The sequence below is a fragment of the Salmo salar genome, chromosome ssa25 (assembly GCF_905237065.1).
Source record: "Salmo salar chromosome ssa25, Ssal_v3.1, whole genome shotgun sequence".
Classification (NCBI taxonomy): domain Eukaryota; kingdom Metazoa; phylum Chordata; class Actinopteri; order Salmoniformes; family Salmonidae; genus Salmo; species Salmo salar.
This window is the reverse complement of record NC_059466.1, coordinates 48,761,555-48,780,967: the sequence shown is the minus strand read 5'-3', so window position 1 is coordinate 48,780,967 and position 19,413 is coordinate 48,761,555. Positions and strand designations below refer to the sequence as shown.

General features: G+C 48.0%; 2 protein-coding genes across 2 annotated transcripts in view; one reads left to right on the top strand and one right to left on the bottom strand.

The window, feature by feature from the left end:
• The window catches only part of LOC106586906 (uncharacterized), a 2,890-nt gene extending 1,497 nt beyond the window's left edge, over positions 1-1,393 (top strand). Inside the window, exon 3 of the mRNA XM_014174648.2 lies at positions 185-1,393. Within this exon, the coding sequence (XP_014030123.2) occupies positions 185-1,271 (1,087 nt within the window). The 3' untranslated portion in view covers positions 1,272-1,393. The remainder of the gene's footprint in view (positions 1-184) is intronic.
• A 12,408-nt stretch (positions 1,394-13,801) lies between these two features.
• cnga4 (cyclic nucleotide gated channel subunit alpha 4) lies at positions 13,802-19,157 on the bottom strand. The gene is made up of 7 exons (XM_014174644.2): positions 18,892-19,157; positions 18,506-18,607; positions 18,186-18,292; positions 16,263-16,846; positions 15,697-15,942; positions 14,909-15,074; positions 13,802-14,337 (listed from the first exon to the last, which is right to left on the bottom strand). The coding sequence occupies exons 1-7, from the start codon at positions 19,008-19,010 to the stop codon at positions 13,802-13,804; spliced, it is 1,860 nt and encodes a 619-aa protein (XP_014030119.1). The 5' UTR covers positions 19,011-19,157.
• Between the last annotated feature and the right edge of the window lie 256 nt (positions 19,158-19,413).

Genomic DNA, 19,413 nt, shown 5'->3' with positions numbered 1-19,413 from the left:
TGTGCCACTCGGAAGGCCTAAATGTAACAGCCCAGAGAGCTGTAGTCATAGGTCTGACGGATATGAATGGAGTTCAGGCTGAATCTAGTTTAGAACTGGAGTGACAGCCCAGAGTGCTTGCGCATTTGTCTTACCATTATCTTCAATACAGAGTAAATATATATTATGTTTGCTGTGCTTACAGATATGAGAGGTTGGGGAGCTCCACACAGAGAGTTCTAGAAACAGTGACCGTGACGACCATTGCAGGGACCATCAAGACCACCGCTGCCATGACAACAGTAGTAACCAGTGCAACAGTCGCTCCTCAAGCTTCAAGCACCCAGCCGCACACCCCTCACACAGTCACATCACCGGTGGCGACAAACCCCATGGCAATAACTCCAGCACCATCTCGTGCCCCCAAAAAGCCACCCTGCTGTCCTCGCCCCACTCGCATGCCCACCCTTCCCCCTCATCTGTTCATAGGTGACGAGGGCGACTATGACGATGAGTCTGAAGAAGAAGAGGAGGAAGGAACGGAGGAGGAGGAGGAGGAGGAGGAAGGAGGCAAACTCATAAAGGAGAATCTGTGTGACTTTGACCCCTGCTTGCACCTGCAGAGACCCTGTCCAGAGGTCAGGGAGGCCAAGGGGCAGAGCTGCCGCTGCCCGGGCCTGACTTCATCCTCTGTGACCCCTGACCCTGTGGTGGCACTGGAGGTGTGGGGAGTATGGCCTGAGGCTGTAAGGGTACGTTGGTGCACCCCTTACTCGGCTGTGACTAAGTTTGGTGTTTGGGCGCTGAGAGAGAACGGCAGTGTGTTCAGTAACGGCAGCGTGAGTGCCTGGTCACGCCAGGCCAGTGTGTTCGGGCTCAAAGCGGGACGGAGATATGGAGTGTGTGTGAACGCACTGAACGGAGCCGGAACGTCACACACCCGCTGCGTGCCTGTGTCTACCCCAGTAGGTGTAGAGGCGGTTGTGTTGTACGTGCTGACGGGACTGTGTGCATCCCTGGGGATGACGGTGGTTGTGATGAGTGTGTTTCTTCACAGGATGTGTAAGATGCAAAACACACACTCTCTGTTTGACCCGCGGGCACACACACTCTACAACCCACGTCTCGACACCTACGTCTCGACACCCACGTCGCACCACCCACGCCTCACCAGCCTGGTTTCCATCACTAACCCGGCCTACACACACACCGACGAGCACACTGTGCCTCCCTCTGCACGCTACAGGCAGACAGACCAGCTGAAGTTATCCACTAACGTACGTAATGAATAACAACACCTGTAACCATCCGTACCACCCTTACCCACACGCTTACCACCCTTACCCACATACCTACCACCCTTACCCACATACCTACCACGTTAACCCACATGCCTACCACCCTTACCCACATGCCTACCACCCTTACCCACATGCCTACCACCCTTACCCACATGCCTACCACCCTTACCCACATGCCTACCAACCTTACCCACATGCCTACCAACCTTACCCACATGCCTACCACCCTTACCCACATGCCTACCACCCTTACCCACATGCCTACCACCCTTACCCACATGCCTACCAACCTTACCCACATGCCTACCACCCTTACCCACATGCCTACCACCTTAACCCACATGCCTACCACCCTTACCCACATACCTACCACCCTTACCCACATGCCTACCACCCTTACCCACATGCCTACCACCCTTACCCACATGCCTACCACCCTTACCCACATGCCTCCCAACCTTACCCACATGCCTACCACCCTTACCCACATGCCTACCACCTTAACCCACATGCCTACCACCCTTACCCACATGCCTACCACCCTTACCCACATGCCTACCACCCTTACCCACATGCCTACCACCCTTACCCACATGCCTACCACCCTTACCCACATGCCTACCACCCTTACCCACATGCCTACCAACCTTACCCACATGCCTACCACCCTTACCCACATGCCTACCACCTCAACCCACATGCCTACCACCCTTACCCACATGCCTACCACCCTTACCCACATGCCTACCACCCTTACCCACATGCCTACCACCTTTACCCACATACCTACCACCCTTACCCACATCCCTACCACCCTTACCCACATGCCTACCACCCTTACCCACATGCCTACCACCCTTACCCACATGCCTACCACCGTTACCCACATACCTACCACCCTTACCCACAAGCCTACCACCCTTACCCACATACCTACCACCCTTACCCACATGCCTACCACCCTTACCCACATACCTACCACCCTTACCCACATGCCTACCACCTTTACCCACATACCTACCACCCTTACCCACATGCCTACCACCCTTACCCACATACCTACCACCCTTACCCACATGCCTACAACCCTTACCCACATACCTACCACCTTTACCCACATGCCTACCAACCTTACCCACATGCCTACCACCTTTACCCACATACCTACCACCCTTACCCACATGCCTACCACCCTTACCCACATACCTACCACCCTTACCCACATGCCTACCACCCTTACCCACATACCTACCACCCTTACCCACATGCCTACCACCCTTACCCACATACCTACCACCCTTACCCACATGCCTACCACCCTTACCCACATACCTACCACCCTTACCCACATGCCTACCACCCTTACCCACATGCCTACCACCTTTACCCACATGCCTACCACCTTACCCACATGCCTACCACCCTTACCCACATACCTACCACCTTTACCCACATGCCTACCAACCTTACCCACATGCCTACCACCTTTACCCACATGCCTACCACCCTTACCCACATGCCTACCACCCTTACCCACATGCCTACCACCCTTACCCACATGCCTACCACCCTTACCCACATGCCTACCAACCTTACCCACATGCCTACCAACCTTACCCACATGCCTACCACCCCCACCCACATGCCTACCACCCTTACCCACATGCCTACCACCCTTACCCACATGCCTACCACCCTTACCCACATGCCTACCACCCTTACCCACATGCCTATCACCTTAACCCACATGCCTACCACCCTTACCCACATACCTACCACCCTTACCCACATGCCTACCACCCTTACCCACATGCCTACCACCCTTACCCACATGCCTACCACCCTTACCCACATGCCTCCCAACCTTACCCACATGCCTACCACCCTTACCCACATGCCTACCACCTTAACCCACATGCCTACCACCCTTACCCACATGCCTACCACCCTTACCCACATGCCTACCACCCTTACCCACATGCCTACCAACCTTACCCACATGCCTACCACCCTTACCCACATGCCTACCACCTCAACCCACATGCCTACCACCCTTACCCACATGCCTACCACCCTTACCCACATGCCTACCACCCTTACCCACATGCCTACCACCTTTACCCACATGCCTACCACCTTTACCCACATACCTACCACCCTTACCCACATCCCTACCACCCTTACCCACATGCCTACCACCCTTACCCACATGCCTACCAACCTTACCCACATGCCTACCAACCTTACCCACATGCCTACCACCCTTACCCACATGCCTACCACCCTTACCCACATGCCTACCACCCTTACCCACATGCCTACCAACCTTACCCACATGCCTACCACCCTTACCCACATGCCTATCACCTTAACCCACATGCCTACCACCCTTACCCACATACCTACCACCCTTACCCACATGCCTACCACCCTTACCCACATGCCTACCACCCTTACCCACATGCCTACCACCCTTACCCACATGCCTACCACCCTTACCCACATGCCTACCACCCTTACCCACATGCCTACCACCCTTACCCACATGCCTACCACCCTTACCCACATGCCTACCACCCTTACCCACATGCCTACCACCCTTACCCACATGCCTACCACCCTTACCCACATGCCTACCAACCTTACCCACATGCCTACCACCCTTACCCACATGCCTACCACCTCAACCCACATGCCTACCACCCTTACCCACATGCCTACCACCCTTACCCACATGCCTACCACCCTTACCCACATGCCTACCACCTTTACCCACATGCCTACCACCTTTACCCACATACCTACCACCCTTACCCACATCCCTACCACCCTTACCCACATGCCTACCACCCTTACCCACATGCCTACCACCCTTACCCACATGCCTACCACCTTTACCCACATACCTACCACCCTTACCCACATGCCTACCACCCTTACCCACATACCTACCACCCTTACCCACATGCCTACCACCCTTACCCACATACCTACCACCCTTACCCACATGCCTACCACCCTTACCCACATACCTACCACCCTTACCCACATGCCTACCACCCTTACCCACATGCCTACCACCCTTACCCACATGCCTACCACCCTTACCCACATGCCTACCACCCTTACCCACATGCCTACCACCCTTACCCACATACCTACCACCCTTACCCACATGCCTACCACCCTTACCCACATACCTACCACCCTTACCCACATGCCTACCACCTTTACCCACATACCTACCACCCTTACCCACATGCCTACCACCCTTACCCACATACCTACCACCCTTACCCACATGCCTACCACCCTTACCCACATACCTACCACCCTTACCCACATGCCTACCACCCTTACCCACATGCCTACCACCTTTACCCACATGCCTACCACCCTTACCCACATGCCTACCACCTTTACCCACATGCCTACCAACCTTACCCACATGCCTACCACCTTTACCCACATGCCTACCACCCTTACCCACATGCCTACCACCCTTACCCACATGCCTACCACCCTTACCCACATGCCTACCACCCTTACCCACATGCCTACCAACCTTACCCACATGCCTACCAACCTTACCCACATGCCTACCACCCTTACCCACATGCCTACCACCCTTACCCACATGCCTACCACCCTTACCCACATGCCTACCACCCTTACCCACATGCCTACCACCCTTACCCACATGCCTATCACCTTAACCCACATGCCTACCACCCTTACCCACATACCTACCACCCTTACCCACATGCCTACCACCCTTACCCACATGCCTACCACCCTTACCCACATGCCTACCACCCTTACCCACATGCCTCCCAACCTTACCCACATGCCTACCACCCTTACCCACATGCCTACCACCTTAACCCACATGCCTACCACCCTTACCCACATGCCTACCACCCTTACCCACATGCCTACCACCCTTACCCACATGCCTACCAACCTTACCCACATGCCTACCACCCTTACCCACATGCCTACCACCTCAACCCACATGCCTACCACCCTTACCCACATGCCTACCACCCTTACCCACATGCCTACCACCCTTACCCACATGCCTACCACCTTTACCCACATGCCTACCACCTTTACCCACATACCTACCACCCTTACCCACATCCCTACCACCCTTACCCACATGCCTACCACCCTTACCCACATGCCTACCACCCTTACCCACATGCCTACCAACCTTACCCACATGCCTACCACCCTTACCCACATACCTACCACCCTTACCCACATGCCTACCACCCTTACCCACATACCTACCACCCTTACCCACATGCCTACCACCCTTACCCACATACCTACCACCCTTACCCACATGCCTACCACCTTTACCCACATACCTACCACCCTTACCCACATGCCTACCACCCTTACCCACATGCCTACCACCCTTACCCACATGCCTACCACCCTTACCCACATACCTACCACCTTTACCCACATGCCTACCAACCTTACCCACATGCCTACCACCTTTACCCACATGCCTACCACCCTTACCCACATGCCTACCACCCTTACCCACATGCCTACCACCCTTACCCACATGCCTACCACCCTTACCCACATGCCTACCAACCTTACCCACATGCCTACCAACCTTACCCACATGCCTACCACCCTTACCCACATGCCTACCACCCTTACCCACATGCCTACCACCCTTACCCACATGCCTACCACCCTTACCCACATGCCTACCACCCTAACCCACATGCCTACCACCCTTACCCACATGCCTACCACCCTTACCCACATGCCTACCACCCTTACCCACATGCCTACCACCTTAACCCACATGCCTACCACCCTTACCCACATGCCTACCAACCTTACCCACATGCCTACCACCCTTACCCACATGCCTACCACCTTAACCCACATGCCTACCACCCTTACCCACATGCCTACCACCCTTACCCACATGCCTACCACCCTTACCCACATGCCTACCAACCTTACCCACATGCCTACCACCCTTACCCACATGCCTACCACCCTTACCCACATGCCTACCACCCTTACCCACATGCCTACCACCCTTACCCACATGCCTACCACCTTTACCCACATGCCTACCACCTTTACCCACATACCTACCACCCTTACCCACATCCCTACCACCCTTACCCACATGCCTACCACCCTTACCCACATGCCTACCACCCTTACCCACATGCCTACCACCTTTACCCACATACCTACCACCCTTACCCACATGCCTACCACCCTTACCCACATACCTACCACCCTTACCCACATGCCTACCACCCTTACCCACATACCTACCACCCTTACCCACATGCCACCCCACATACCTACCACCCTTACCCACATGCCTACCACCCTTACCCACATACCTACCACCCTTACCCACATGCCTACCACCCTTACCCACATACCTACCACCTTTACCCACATGCCTACCAACCTTACCCACATGCCTACCACCTTTACCCACATGCCTACCACCCTTACCCACATACCTACCACCTTTACCCACATGCCTACCAACCTTACCCACATGCCTACCACCTTTACCCACATGCCTACCACCCTTACCCACATACCTACCACCTTTACCCACATGCCTACCACCTTTACCCACATGCCTACCACCCTACAGCAGATTGCACATATCAGCACCAGTTTATGCATCGTACCACACAGTACTCAACTAGAAAGTTGATTTAAGAAATAAAGTCAAATCATTTTGTTTGGAACATCTCATTTTCCATTAAGTTGTAATAAAAGTATATTTTCATACTCGTATTGTTTAATGTTGTAGAACCCTGAAGAGAAAGGACAGGGAGGCTATATTTGCATATATCACATTTATTTCCATAACAGTATGTACGGTGACCAGGTGAGGGCAGTATAACTACAGCATAACAATGTGGGATCTAGACTGGGATTGGGTATGAGAATTTTTTCGTTTTTTATTTTATTTCACCTTTATTTAATCAGGTAGGCTAGTTGAGAACAAGTTCTCATTTGCAACTGCGACCTGGCCAAGAATAAAGCAAAAGCAGTTCGACACAATACAATAACACAGAGTTAACACATGGACTAAACAAAACATACAGTCAATCATACAGTAGAACAAAAGAAAACAAAAAAGTCTATATACAGTGTAGAATTTATATAGAATATAAGTATATAGAATGGTGAAAGGTGAGAAGGAGACAGGAATGTGTACATAGCTGGGACATACAAAAGTTTCTGCAACACTCAATTTCCATCAGTCTACCTGTACAAGCATACATAGTCATACAGACTACTCAGGGCTTTGGTGCGTTTTGAGTTTAATACAGAAGTTTGAGGGAGGGTGAGATTGCCTTGGCTAAGGCCTCGGTATCTCAGCAGGGTTTGGCAATGTGTGCCTTCTCCCCTCTCCGGGACACGGTAGTCTGATCTGTCTAGAGAGGAGAGACACGGTAGTCTGATCTGTCTAGAGAGGAGAGACACGGTAGTCTGATAGATCTGAGTCTGGAGAGGAGAGACACGGTAGTCTGATAGATCTGTCTGGAGAGGAGAGACACGGTAGTCTGATCTGTCTGGAGAGGAGAGACACGGTAGTCTGATAGATCTGAGTCTGGAGAGGAGAGACACGGTAGTCTGATAGATCTGAGTCTGGAGAGGAGAGACACGGTAGTCTGATAGATCTGAGTCTGGAGAGGAGAGACACGGTAGTCTGATACATAGATCTCAGTCTGAACAAGAGGTTAAAGAAGAAGAAAGAGAAAACAGATGATTGTGGTGTATGTAGTTCATCAGGACTCTAGTGATGTGGTTAATGTAGTTCATCAGGACTCTAGTGATGTGGTTAATGTAGTTCATCAGGACTCTAGTGATGTGGCTAATGTAGTTCATCAGGGCTCTAGTGATGTGGTTAATGTAGTTCATCAGGGCTCTAGTGATGTGGTTAATGTAGTTCATCAGGGCTCTAGTGATGTGGTTAATGAAGTTCATCAGGGCTCTAGTGATGTGGTTAATGTAGTTAATCAGGACTCTAGTGATGTGGTTAATGTAGTTCATCAGGGCTCTAGTGATGTGGTTAATGTAGTTCATCAGGGCTCTAGTGATGTGGTTAATGTAGTTCATCAGGGCTCTAGTGATGTGGTTAATGTAGTTCATCAGGGCTCTAGTGATGTGGCTAATGTAGTTCATCAGGGCTCTATTGATGTGGCTAATGTAGTTCATCAGGGCTCTAGTGATGTGGTTAATGTAGTTCATCAGGGCTCTAGTGATGTGGTGTATGTTTAAAATAGAGATATCTTTTTTCTTTATGGGCTGTGTCTCAATTTACAGGGCCGTTTGTCAGACCAGGAGACAGGAGACATCCCAAAAATCAGTCTTCTCACGAAAATGTCAATAGCATCCGAACGGTATAGCCAACAAAATAAATAATATGACCACTCTATGGAAAGAGGTGGTGTATACTGTATATACATACCAGTCAAAAGTTTGGACACACCTACTCATTCAAGGTTTTTTCTTTATTTGTACGATTTTCTACAATGTAGAATAATAGTGAAGACATCAAAACTATGAAATAACAGATATGGAATCATGTAGTAACCAAAAAAGTGTTAAACAAATCAAAATATATTTTATATTTGAGATTCTTCAAAGTAGCCACCCTTTGCCTTGATGACAGCTTTGCACACTCTTGCCATTTTCTCAACCAGCTTCATGAGGTAGTCACCTGGAATGCATTTCAATTAACAGGTGTGCCTTGTTAAAAGCTCATTTATTTTCTTCTTAATGTCACAAGATCGACGGAAGGTGGCGCCCCTCCTCGCCCGGGGCGGCGCTCGGCGGTCGTCGTCGCCGGCCTACTAGCTGCCACCGATCCTCTGTTTCATTTTCTGTTGGTTAGGTTCTAGGTTAGGTACGCACCTGTTTTGTATTAGTTCATTAGTGGGGGGGGTATTTGGTCTTTCTGTGTAGGTTTGTTTCTTGTGTGTGATTATTTTGCGTCAGGACTTTAGCCTGGGGAACAGGTGTTTTTCCTCTGCCTGTGTGTTTTATGCAGAGTGTTTTGGGCTGCGTCCCTACACTGTGTTCGGGCTGTTTATGGGCATTTGTATTGTTGCCCTGCCCTACCTGTTTTGGACAAGTGTGGATACTTATTAAACGTGTGTTCACGGACTGGTGTCTCCTGCGCCTGACTTCACCCCTCCTGCTTCCTTGAGCCGCCTGACACTTTATGCATTTGAGCCAATCAGTTGTGTTGTGAACATGGTAGGGGTGGTATAGAGAAGATAGCCCTATTTGGTTAAAGACCAAGTCCATATTATGGAACATTTCAAGAACTTTGACAGTTTCTTCAAGTGCAGTCGCAAAAACCATCAAGCACTATGATGAAACTGGCTCTCATGAGGACCGCCACAGAAAAGGAAGACCCAGAGTTACCTCTGCTGTGATGTATCGATGGGACCATGTCCATTTACACTTACAGGAATACGCCTTCATTCTACTACATAAGTTAAAAGAGAACGCACCCATATAATGTTGCTTCAACCCTGGATAATCAAACATTTATACATGACATGCCAGACAGAAAAAATGGCTGACAGAAATTCAACACCAGGTGAAGTTCCTAGCTGGAAACATCCAGTCAATACATTCTAGAAATATGTGCCTTTCAAATAGGTTTGTTGAAATATATAAATCTCAGTAGAGGCTGATGAGGGGAGGACGGCTCATAATAATGTCTGGAACGGAGCAAATTGAACGGCATCGAACACATAGAAACACATAGAAACCATGTGTTTTATATCATTCCACATCTATTCCGCTCCAGCCATTACCACGAGCTCCAGTTAAGATGCCACCAACCTCCTGTGATGAATGTTTGATTGCAATGACTATTATATACAGTTGAAGTCGGAAGTTTACATACAGCTTAGCCAAATACATTTCAACTCAGTTTATCACAATTCCTGACATTTAGTCCTAGTTAAAAATTCCCTGTCTTAGGTCAGTTAGGATCACCACTTTATTTTAAGAATGTGAAATGTCAGAATAATGGTAGAGAGAATGATTTATTTCAGCTTTTATTTCTTTCAACACAATTCGTATTTGGTAGCATTGCCTTTAAATTGTTTAACTTGGGTCAAGCGTTTTGGGTAGCCTTCCACAAGCTTCCCACAATAAGTTGGGTGAATTTTGGCCCATTCCTCCTGACAGAGCTGGTGTAGCTGAGTCAGGTTTGTAGGCCTCCTTGCTCACACACGCTTTTTCAGGTCTGCCCACAAATTTTCTATAGGATTGAGGTCAGGGCTTTGTGATGGCCACTCCAATACCTTGACTTTGTTGTCCTTAAGCCATTTTGCCACAACTTTGGAAGTATGCTTGGGGTCATTGTCCATTTGGAAGACCCATTTGCGACCAAGCTTCAACTTCCTGACTGATGTCTTGAGATGTTGCACTCAATATATCCACATAATTTTACTTCCTCATGATGTCATCTATTTTGTGAAGTGCACTAGTCCCTCCTGCAGCAAAGCACCCCCACAACATGATGCTGCCACCTCCGTGCTTCACGGTTGGGATGGTGTTCTTCGGCTTGCAAGCCTTCCCCTTTTTCCTCCAAACATAGCGATGGTCATTATGGCCAAGCAGTTCAATATTTGTTTCATCAGACCAGAGGACATTTCTCCAAAAAGTATGATCTTTGTCCCCATGTGCAGTTGCAAAATGTAGTCTGGCTTTTTTATGGCGGTTTTGGAGCAGTGGCTTCTTCCTTGATGAGCGGCCTTTCAGGTTATGTCGATATAGGACTCGTTTTACTGTGGATGTAGATACTTTTGTACCCGTTTCCTCCAGCATCTTCACAAAGTCCTTTGCTGTTGTTCTGGGACTGATTAGCACTTTTCGCACCAAAGTACGTTCATCTCTAGGAGACAGAACGGGTCTCCATCCTGAGCGGTATGATGGCTGCGTGGTCCCATGGTGTTTATACTTGCATACTGTTATTTGTACAGATGAACGTGGTACCTTCAGGCGTTTGGAAATTGCTCCCAAGGATGAACCAGACTTGTGGAGGTCTACAATTTATTTTCTGAGGTCTTGGCTGATTTCTTTTGATTTTCCCATGATGTCAAGCAAAGAGGCATGGAGTTTGAAGGTAGGCCTTGAAATACATCCACAGGTACACCTCCAGTTGACTCAAATTATGTCAATTAGCCTATCAAAAGCTTCTAAAGCCATGACATAATTTTCTGGAATTTTCCAAGCTGTTTAAAGGCACAGTCTACTTAGTGTATGTAAACTTCTGACCCACTGGAATTGTGATTCAGTGAATTATTAGTGAAATAATCTGTCTGTAAACAATTTTTGGAAAAATGACTTGTGTCATCCTAACCCACTTACCAAAACTCTAGTTTGTTAACAAGAAATTTGTGGAGTGGTTGTAAAACAAGTTTTATTGACTCCAACCTAAGTGTATGTAAACTTCTGACTTTCAGCATTTAAGTATCAAAGTGATAATAGAATAGTGGTAGCCAATCGGAAGCTTGGAACTATAAGGTTCTATCCGAATTCTTGTCAAAATGTAGTTATTGACTTGGTTCTGTTCAATGTTCTCTTTCTATATAGCACTCTAAACACCCCAATTCTTGTGGTTAAGTTCAAAAGAATACCACGTAAAAATAGCTGACACCATTCAAACCAATCAGGGTTCGGGAACTTGTTGTCATCGAGGTACATTGGTCAGCACTTTGCAGTCCTGTCAAGGTTGACGTATTGTTGTACTCTTTTTTGCAGTCCTCTTCTGCGTTAGCCACTGCCCTACTTGATCCCTGTCTGTCATCCTCCCTCCTCTCTACTGCTCCACATCTTATTTTTCCTTTGTCCCTGTTCCCCTCCTGGTCTTTTCTCCTGCTTCCCCTCCTGGTCTTTACTCCTGCTTCCCCTCCTGGTCTTTTCTCCTGCTGCCCCTCCTGGTCTTTACTCCTGCTGTCCCTCCTGGTCTTTACTCCTGCTTCCCCTCCTGGTCTTTACTCCTGCTTCCCCTCCTGGTCTTTAGTCCTGCTTCCCCTCCTGCTTCCCCTCCTGGTCTTTTCTCCTGCTTCCCCTCCTGGTCTTTTCTCCTGCTTCCCCTCCTGGTCTTTACTCCTGCTTCCCATCCTGGTCTTTTCTCCTGCTTCCCATCCTGGTCTTTTCTCCTGCTTCCCCTCCTGGTCTTTACTCCTGCTTCCCATCCTGGTCTTTTCTCCCGCTTCCCATCCTGGTCTTTAGCCCTGCTCCCCCTCCTGGTTTTTAGTCCTGCTTCCCATCCTGGTCTTTAGCCCTGCTCCCCCTCCTGGTTTTTAGTCCTGCTTCCCCTCCTGGTCTTTAGTCCTCTACATGTCTTCCTGTCCACATCTCCCTTATTGTCCTCTACATGTCTTCCTGTCCTCTCCCTTATTGTCCTCTACATGTCTTCCTGTCCTCTCCCTTATTGTCCTCTACATGTCTTCCTGTCCACATCTCCCTCATTGTCCTCTACATGTCTTCCTGTCCACATCTCCCTTATTGTCCTCTACATGTCTTCCTGTCCTCTCCCTTATTGTCCTCTACATGTCTTCCTGTCCACATCTCCCTTATTGTCCTCTACATGTCTTCCTGTCCACATCTCCCTTATTGTCCTCTACATGTCTTCCTGTCCTCCTCTCCCTTATTGTCCTCTACATGTCTTCCTGTCCACATCTCCCTCATTGTCCTCTACATGTCTTCCTGTCCACATCTCCCTTATTGTCCTCTACATGTCTTCCTGTCCTCTCCCTTATTGTCCTCTACATGTCTTCCTGTCCACATCTCCCTTATTGTCCTCTACATGTCTTCCTGTCCTCTCCCTTATTGTCCTCTACATGTCTTCCTGTCCTCTCCCTTATTGTCCTCTACATGTCTTCCTGTCCACATCTCCCTTATTGTCCTCTACATGTCTTCCTGTCCACATCTCCCTTATTGTCCTCTACATGTCTTCCTGTCCTCTCCCTTATTGTCCTCTACATGTCTTCCTGTCCTCTCCCTTATTGTCCTCTACATGTCTTCCTGTCCTCCTCTCCCTTATTGTCCTCTACATGTCTTCCTGTCCTCTCCCTTATTGTCCTCTACATGTCTTCCTGTCCTCCTCTCCCTTATTGTCCTCTACATGTCTTCCTGTCCTCTCCCTTATTGTCCTCTACATGTCTTCCTGTCCTCTCCCTTATTGTCCTCTACATGTCTTCCTGTCCTCTCTCTTATTGTCATCTACATGTCTTCCTGTCCTCCTCTCCCTTATTGTCCTCTACATGTCTTCCTGTCCTCTCCCTTATTGTCCTCTACATGTCTTCCTGTCCTCTCCCTTATTGTCCTCTACATGTCTTCCTGTCCTCCTCTCCCTTATTGTCCTCTACATGTCTTCCTGTCCTCTCCCTTATTGTCCTCTACATGTCTTCCTGTCCTCTCCCTTATTGTCCTCTACATGTCTTCCTGTCCTCCTCTCTCAGTCTCTTTTATTTCTCCTCCCTCCCTTTTTCCTCTCCATATCCTTCATCCTTTCCCTCATCCTCTCTTTCAGTCCCCTTCGCCTGCTCCTCTCCCTCCACCTCTCCTCGCTCCCCCTCAACTTCCATCCCCACCCCGTCCCTTCTCTCCACCTCCCCTCCCTCTTCCCCTCCCTCCTCAGGCAGGTGGTCCTCCCAGCCCTCTGTCTCTAGCTCCAATTGCTCCACCCTAGCCAGGATCTTGCGGTTGCTGGACTCCAGCTCTGCCATTAGACGGGCCAGCTTGGTCTGCAGGGTGTCCAGGTTACCCTCCAGTCTCTCCACCTTGACCTCCACCTTCTCCTCCTCCTGCTCCTCCTCGCCTTCCGCGGCCTCCACCAACATGCCCATCTTAGTGAGGATCTGACGGCCCTTCTCCTCCAGGTGTCTCTTGGCAGCTGGGAACTCAGACAGCACGTCTGTCAGGTCCTCCTTGGAAAGGCTGAACAGGTCTGAGTGGCCGATGCTGCGGATGTTGGCTGTCCGACGGTTGCCTGATTTGTTTCCTGTCAGAGGATGAGGAATGTTGTATTTGTGTGAGGCATTTTGACATTTCATTTGCTTGACTTCTGCTCTACAGTCTATACTGTGGGTCCATTGAGACATTGTGTTGGAATGTTAGGGATATGATTGTACATTGAGACATTGTGTTGGGTTATTAGGGACATGATTGTCCATTGAGACATTGTGTTAGAATGTTAGGGATATGATTGTCCATTGAGACATTGTGTTAGAATGTTAGGGACGTGATTGTCCATTGAGACATTGTGTTGAAATGTTAGGGATATGATTGTACATTGAGACATTGTGCTGGAATGTTGGAATGTTAGATTGTTGGAATGTTAGGGATATGATTGTCCATTGAGACATTGTGTTGGAATGTTAGGGATATGATTGTCCATTGAGACATTGTGCTGGAATGTTGGAATGTTAGATTGTTGGAATGTTAGGGATATGATTGTCCACTGACACATTAAGTTGGAATGTTAGAATGCTGGAATGTTGGAATGTTGGAATGTTAGATTGTTGGAATGTTAGGGACATGCTATAAATGTGCTGTATTATTCTCTTTCTCACCTTTGATGTTCAGGATGCTAATTTCCCCGAAGAAATTGCCGTCACTCAACACAGCAAACTGTGTGACGCCATCGTCTGCCACCACAGCCAGTTTCCCATCCTTAATGATGTACATCTCATGTCCCACGTCCCCCTTTCTGCACACATACTCCCCAGGACTATACACCTACAGGCAAGAGGACATGTCTGAGAAGTCATGGCTACAGTCGCACAAAAACAGCAAAGTAATGTTCAACTGAAATATTGTTCTCTAACACTAGTTAAGTTAGCAGTCATAGTCATGTCAACCGCCATTGACTATGCAGACATAACAAGAATTACACCCGGCTTTAAAGGGACAATATGCCGTTAGAAAAAGAACAAAGCTGATACCCCACCACTAATTCTGTAAACAGCTAAGGGATGGGGCTGGAGAAATGACTGGCCATCCATAATATCAAAGTGATACTTTTAACCATGGTTAAATAGGCAGCGGGTAGGCTAGTTTAAGAGTGTTGGGCCAGTAACTGAAAAGTAGCTGATTCTGAGCTGACGAGGTGAAATCTGTTGACGTGCCCTTGAGCAAGACACTTAACCCTAATTGCTCTGTATAAAAGCGTCAGCTAAATGTAGTTTGTTTACATTTACTTTGTTCACAAACAAAGGAGTTAAAAAGAAGCTTACATTTTGGGTTCCGACGGAGTAAGTTTTATTCTACAAGAATCAATGGGTGTATATTTTTTTACATTTATAAATCCAAAAATGGATGTAGCAACTGCAGATTGTCCACTTAAGCCTTGACCTCTGACCTGTGGGATGAGTTTGAGCACCAGCTCCTCCAGCAGACTGGTCTCACAGTTCTGGAAGATGGTGACCTTGGAGAGCGTGGGCAGATGTACGCTCACAGCGATCTCCGTCTGCAGCTGGACGGGAAGTTGCTGCAGGATCTCGTTCTCCCTCGTGATCTTACGGTTGATGTACAGGTGCTGGTACCAGTCGTTGACGCGGTTACGCAACTCCTTGCTGATGTACCTGTTGCGCAGGTAACCTTTGACCTGGAATTGAAATAAAGTAGGATTAGCCAGGCATGTCACAAATCCCAAGATCCTTCAGAAAGTATATTGCCAGTGGCAGAGAATACAAGGTAAATTCTTTTAGGTGAAAAGGCAACAGAGCTATCAATCAAATGTATTTTATAAAGCCCTTTTTTACATCAGCAGTTGTCACAAAGTGCTTTACAGATATCCAGCCTAAAACCCCAAAAAGCAAGCAATGTAGCGGCAGAAGCACAGTGGCTAGGAAAAACTAAGGCTGCCCCCCCCGACCCTGACTATAAAATAGAGGAGAAAACAATGCTCTGGCCCCGACCCCTCACCAGCTCGTGGTTGGGGAAGAAGACGTTGTCTCGGTCCCTGAGGTTGGTGATGACGTTTCCCACGTTCCCCACGACGGAGGCAAACACCAGCACGGCGATCAGCAGGTCAGCGATCATAAACAGGTACTCCTCCTCACGGTTGGGCAGTGGCGTGTCGCCCACCGTGGTGAAGATCTGCGCAGAGAACCAGAAGCAGTAGATGTACTGGTGCCTCGCAGGGGCGAACACAGGGTCGGAGATGTTGGGGTAAACCCAGCTGTCCACCCCGAATCCGATGTAACTGGACAGGGCGAAGTAGATGCAGGCGTTCCAGTGGATGAGCACGAAGATGTAGAGCATAAGCTTGGAGATGCGGAATGTGTTGGGGTAGGAGGTGCGGGTCTCCATGCGATCCATGGCTTCGTTGAGCCGGGAGATGCGGAGGAAGCGGTTGACCCTCACCAGCGGCTGGTGGATGCCGAAGTACAGATATAGGAGGTCAGTGGGCAGTAGGGAGGCCAGGTCCAACAGGAAACGTGAGGAGAAGAGGTAACGCTTCTTCAGACGCTCCCTGTCCTGCACCAGGATGCCCTGTTCCAGGTAACCTGCAAGGGGCAACACAGCACAGATGCAGTCTGGGTCAGAGTTAAGTTCATATCACCAGAGAAATAGAAATATGGTATTTCATAACTAAACTAAGCCTTGGAGTCATCAACGAAAGAAAAGGAAGTCATTAACTCTCTCTCCGTCCTCTTACAGAATTCAGTCATGGGCTCTCCACATGGGCTTTTCACATGCTTTTCAGAGCATTAAAGAGCAACTGCCTTTAAAAAGCAACGAATTCCTTTGAAACGGCCAATGTGGCATCAATATGAGTCGGAAACTATTATTCTACTGTCAAAATTCTAGATGTATCAAAGCATAGTTATGATATCACAGCAATGGAAATATCTGAATAGGAAACATTATATTGTAAGACAAGTCACACAGGATACAAATCTGTGACAGTGAAAAGTCATATTAAGATGAACCCAGGAGCAAATGCCTGTCTGTTCCCCAGAAAAATTGGGGCTCCCGAGTGGCGCAGCGATCTAAGGAACTGCATCTCAGCGCAAGAGGCGTCAGTCCCTGGTTTGAATCCAGGCTGCATCACATCCAGCCGTGATTGGGAGTTCCATAGGGCGGCGCACAATTGTCCCCAGCTTCATCCGGGTTTGGCCGGGGTAGGCCGTCATTGTAAATAAGAATTTGTTCTTAATTGATTTGTCTAATTAAATAAATACAATTCTGTGCTGTGACCCACCGATACCTTTTGGAATTCTACTTTGACACAACGAATAAACAAAACCTGGTCTTTAACCAAAACCGAGAAGAAAAGTAAATCAGCCGTTGTAAATAGGATCATTTTGGTCAAAAAGTCTCGTCTAAAACTGAGATTGGAACATCCATGTGTTACAACAGGTAAACGAAGGTTGGGTTTTGATTTGACAATGTTCATTTGCCCACTAACATGGGGTGAACAGCTGCGGTGATTGCTCTTTATCCAATAGCATTAGACAGTGAAACAGACCTGCACAGCAGACCGACTTTGTTTACTCTTATTAAGACAAAACTTTGCAAATACTGCACCAAACACCTTAGATGTAAAATTGCGCAACAAAACATTCACCGGGGAAAAAAAAACAGATTTCTTATCTTAGATTCATTCTGGGGATTTTGAGCAAGTGATATTGGCTTCCGTGTCTACAGTGTCTAATGAGGGACAATCATCATTAACCAAACGTTGAATCGAAAAACACACTGGCCAATTGCCGTGTTCAGTGGCTGTTTAAAATACCACTGTGGATCGTGATCTAATAAGTACAATAATGACAAAAGATGATCTCTAACCCACCACTGGCAGACCACACACAGTTCCTATATGTAAAAAAAAAAAATCTTTACCAGTGCGAAATTTGATGATGGTATCAGCCACGTACAGGAGATCGGAGCAGTAGTCCAACGTGAGCCACAGTGTCAGGAATTCATCCTCTATTTCCTTAAAGCATGTCCTAGAAAATGAGGTCAAATTCCATTTTCAAATATCTACACAATGACATTTCAATCGGTTTACATGTTTCAGGTTTCTGTGAGTTCTATTTATTATTTCAGGTGGATTTTTGACCATCGGCACCAGTAGAAATTATACTACAATGCTAAAACGTATATTGAGCCAGGGAAATTAAATATAATAATAATTATTATTATACATTTGAGACACCCACCTACAGATGATAAGGATCCAGTTGTAGAAGATGGGAAAGATCATGACCTGGAGCCATCCATAATAAAACTCCTCTGATGGGTCAACCACCCACTCCGTCCAGCTGATCAGGAGATGGACAGAGAGAGAAACATCTTGGATGATTCACATTCATATCAGATTTATTAGCATGAATGGCAAAGCCACTGTTGCTAAAGCCAAGTGAGATAATAACATCAACAATAACCATAAAGGTTAAAAATGAGTAAAGGTGATTAGATTAATAAAGATCAACATTCAACAACCTCAATCTAGAGCTTAGAAAGCATCTATACTGTTATAACTTATTAAATGATCAATTGTGTCTATGCTATCATGTATCCGTCATGTTTTGCCCAAGTCTCTTACTTCACTTTGGGCTTTGCCGGAAGCTTCTTCTCATCTTTCCCTTCCTCTTTCTTCTCCTCTACTTCATCGTCCTCCTTCTGCATCCGATGCCACCTGAACACCCTCGCCCATCGGTTCATTCTGCCCTTTATCTAATCTGTCAGGGGTTTTGCCTCAGTCATAGGCCCTCTCTGGTGTTCCCTTCACCTTCACCCTGATGGTCCAGCAGAGGTACCTGGTAGTAATAAGGGAGTAAAATTGTAAGCTGCCCACACAACTCTGTTGTCTGGTGTTATAGCAGCATTGCTGTGTTAACATGACAACAAGCCAAGCCTACCTGAGCAGCGGCACACCTGCTGATCATGCTGAACTGTCTCCACGGAAGGGAGCAGGTGACTCTCTAACCAGGCGGCAGGTAGATCCCTTCAGGGATCTCATTTGTTCATGAACCAACTAGCGCTGTCCTGCAGCAACATATCCCAAAGGGTTTAGATGGTGTCGATTTCTCAGATCGTTTGATAAGGATAAGCTATAAAACAAACA

What these genes read in the sequence shown, in the direction of transcription:
- cnga4 (XM_014174644.2), bottom strand. Translation starts at nt 19,010, where the DNA reads ATGAACCGATGGGCGAGGGTGTTCAGGTGGCATCGGATGCAGAAGGAG. An exon ending in CCGGCAAAGCCCAAAGTGAA is followed by an intron (nt 18,608 to 18,891) that starts GTAAGAGACTTG and finishes TCTCCTGATCAG; the next exon opens with CTGGACGGAGTGGGTGGTTG. An exon ending in TGGATCCTTATCATCTGTAG is followed by an intron (nt 18,293 to 18,505) that starts GTGGGTGTCTCA and finishes CTCATTTTCTAG; the next exon opens with GACATGCTTTAAGGAAATAG.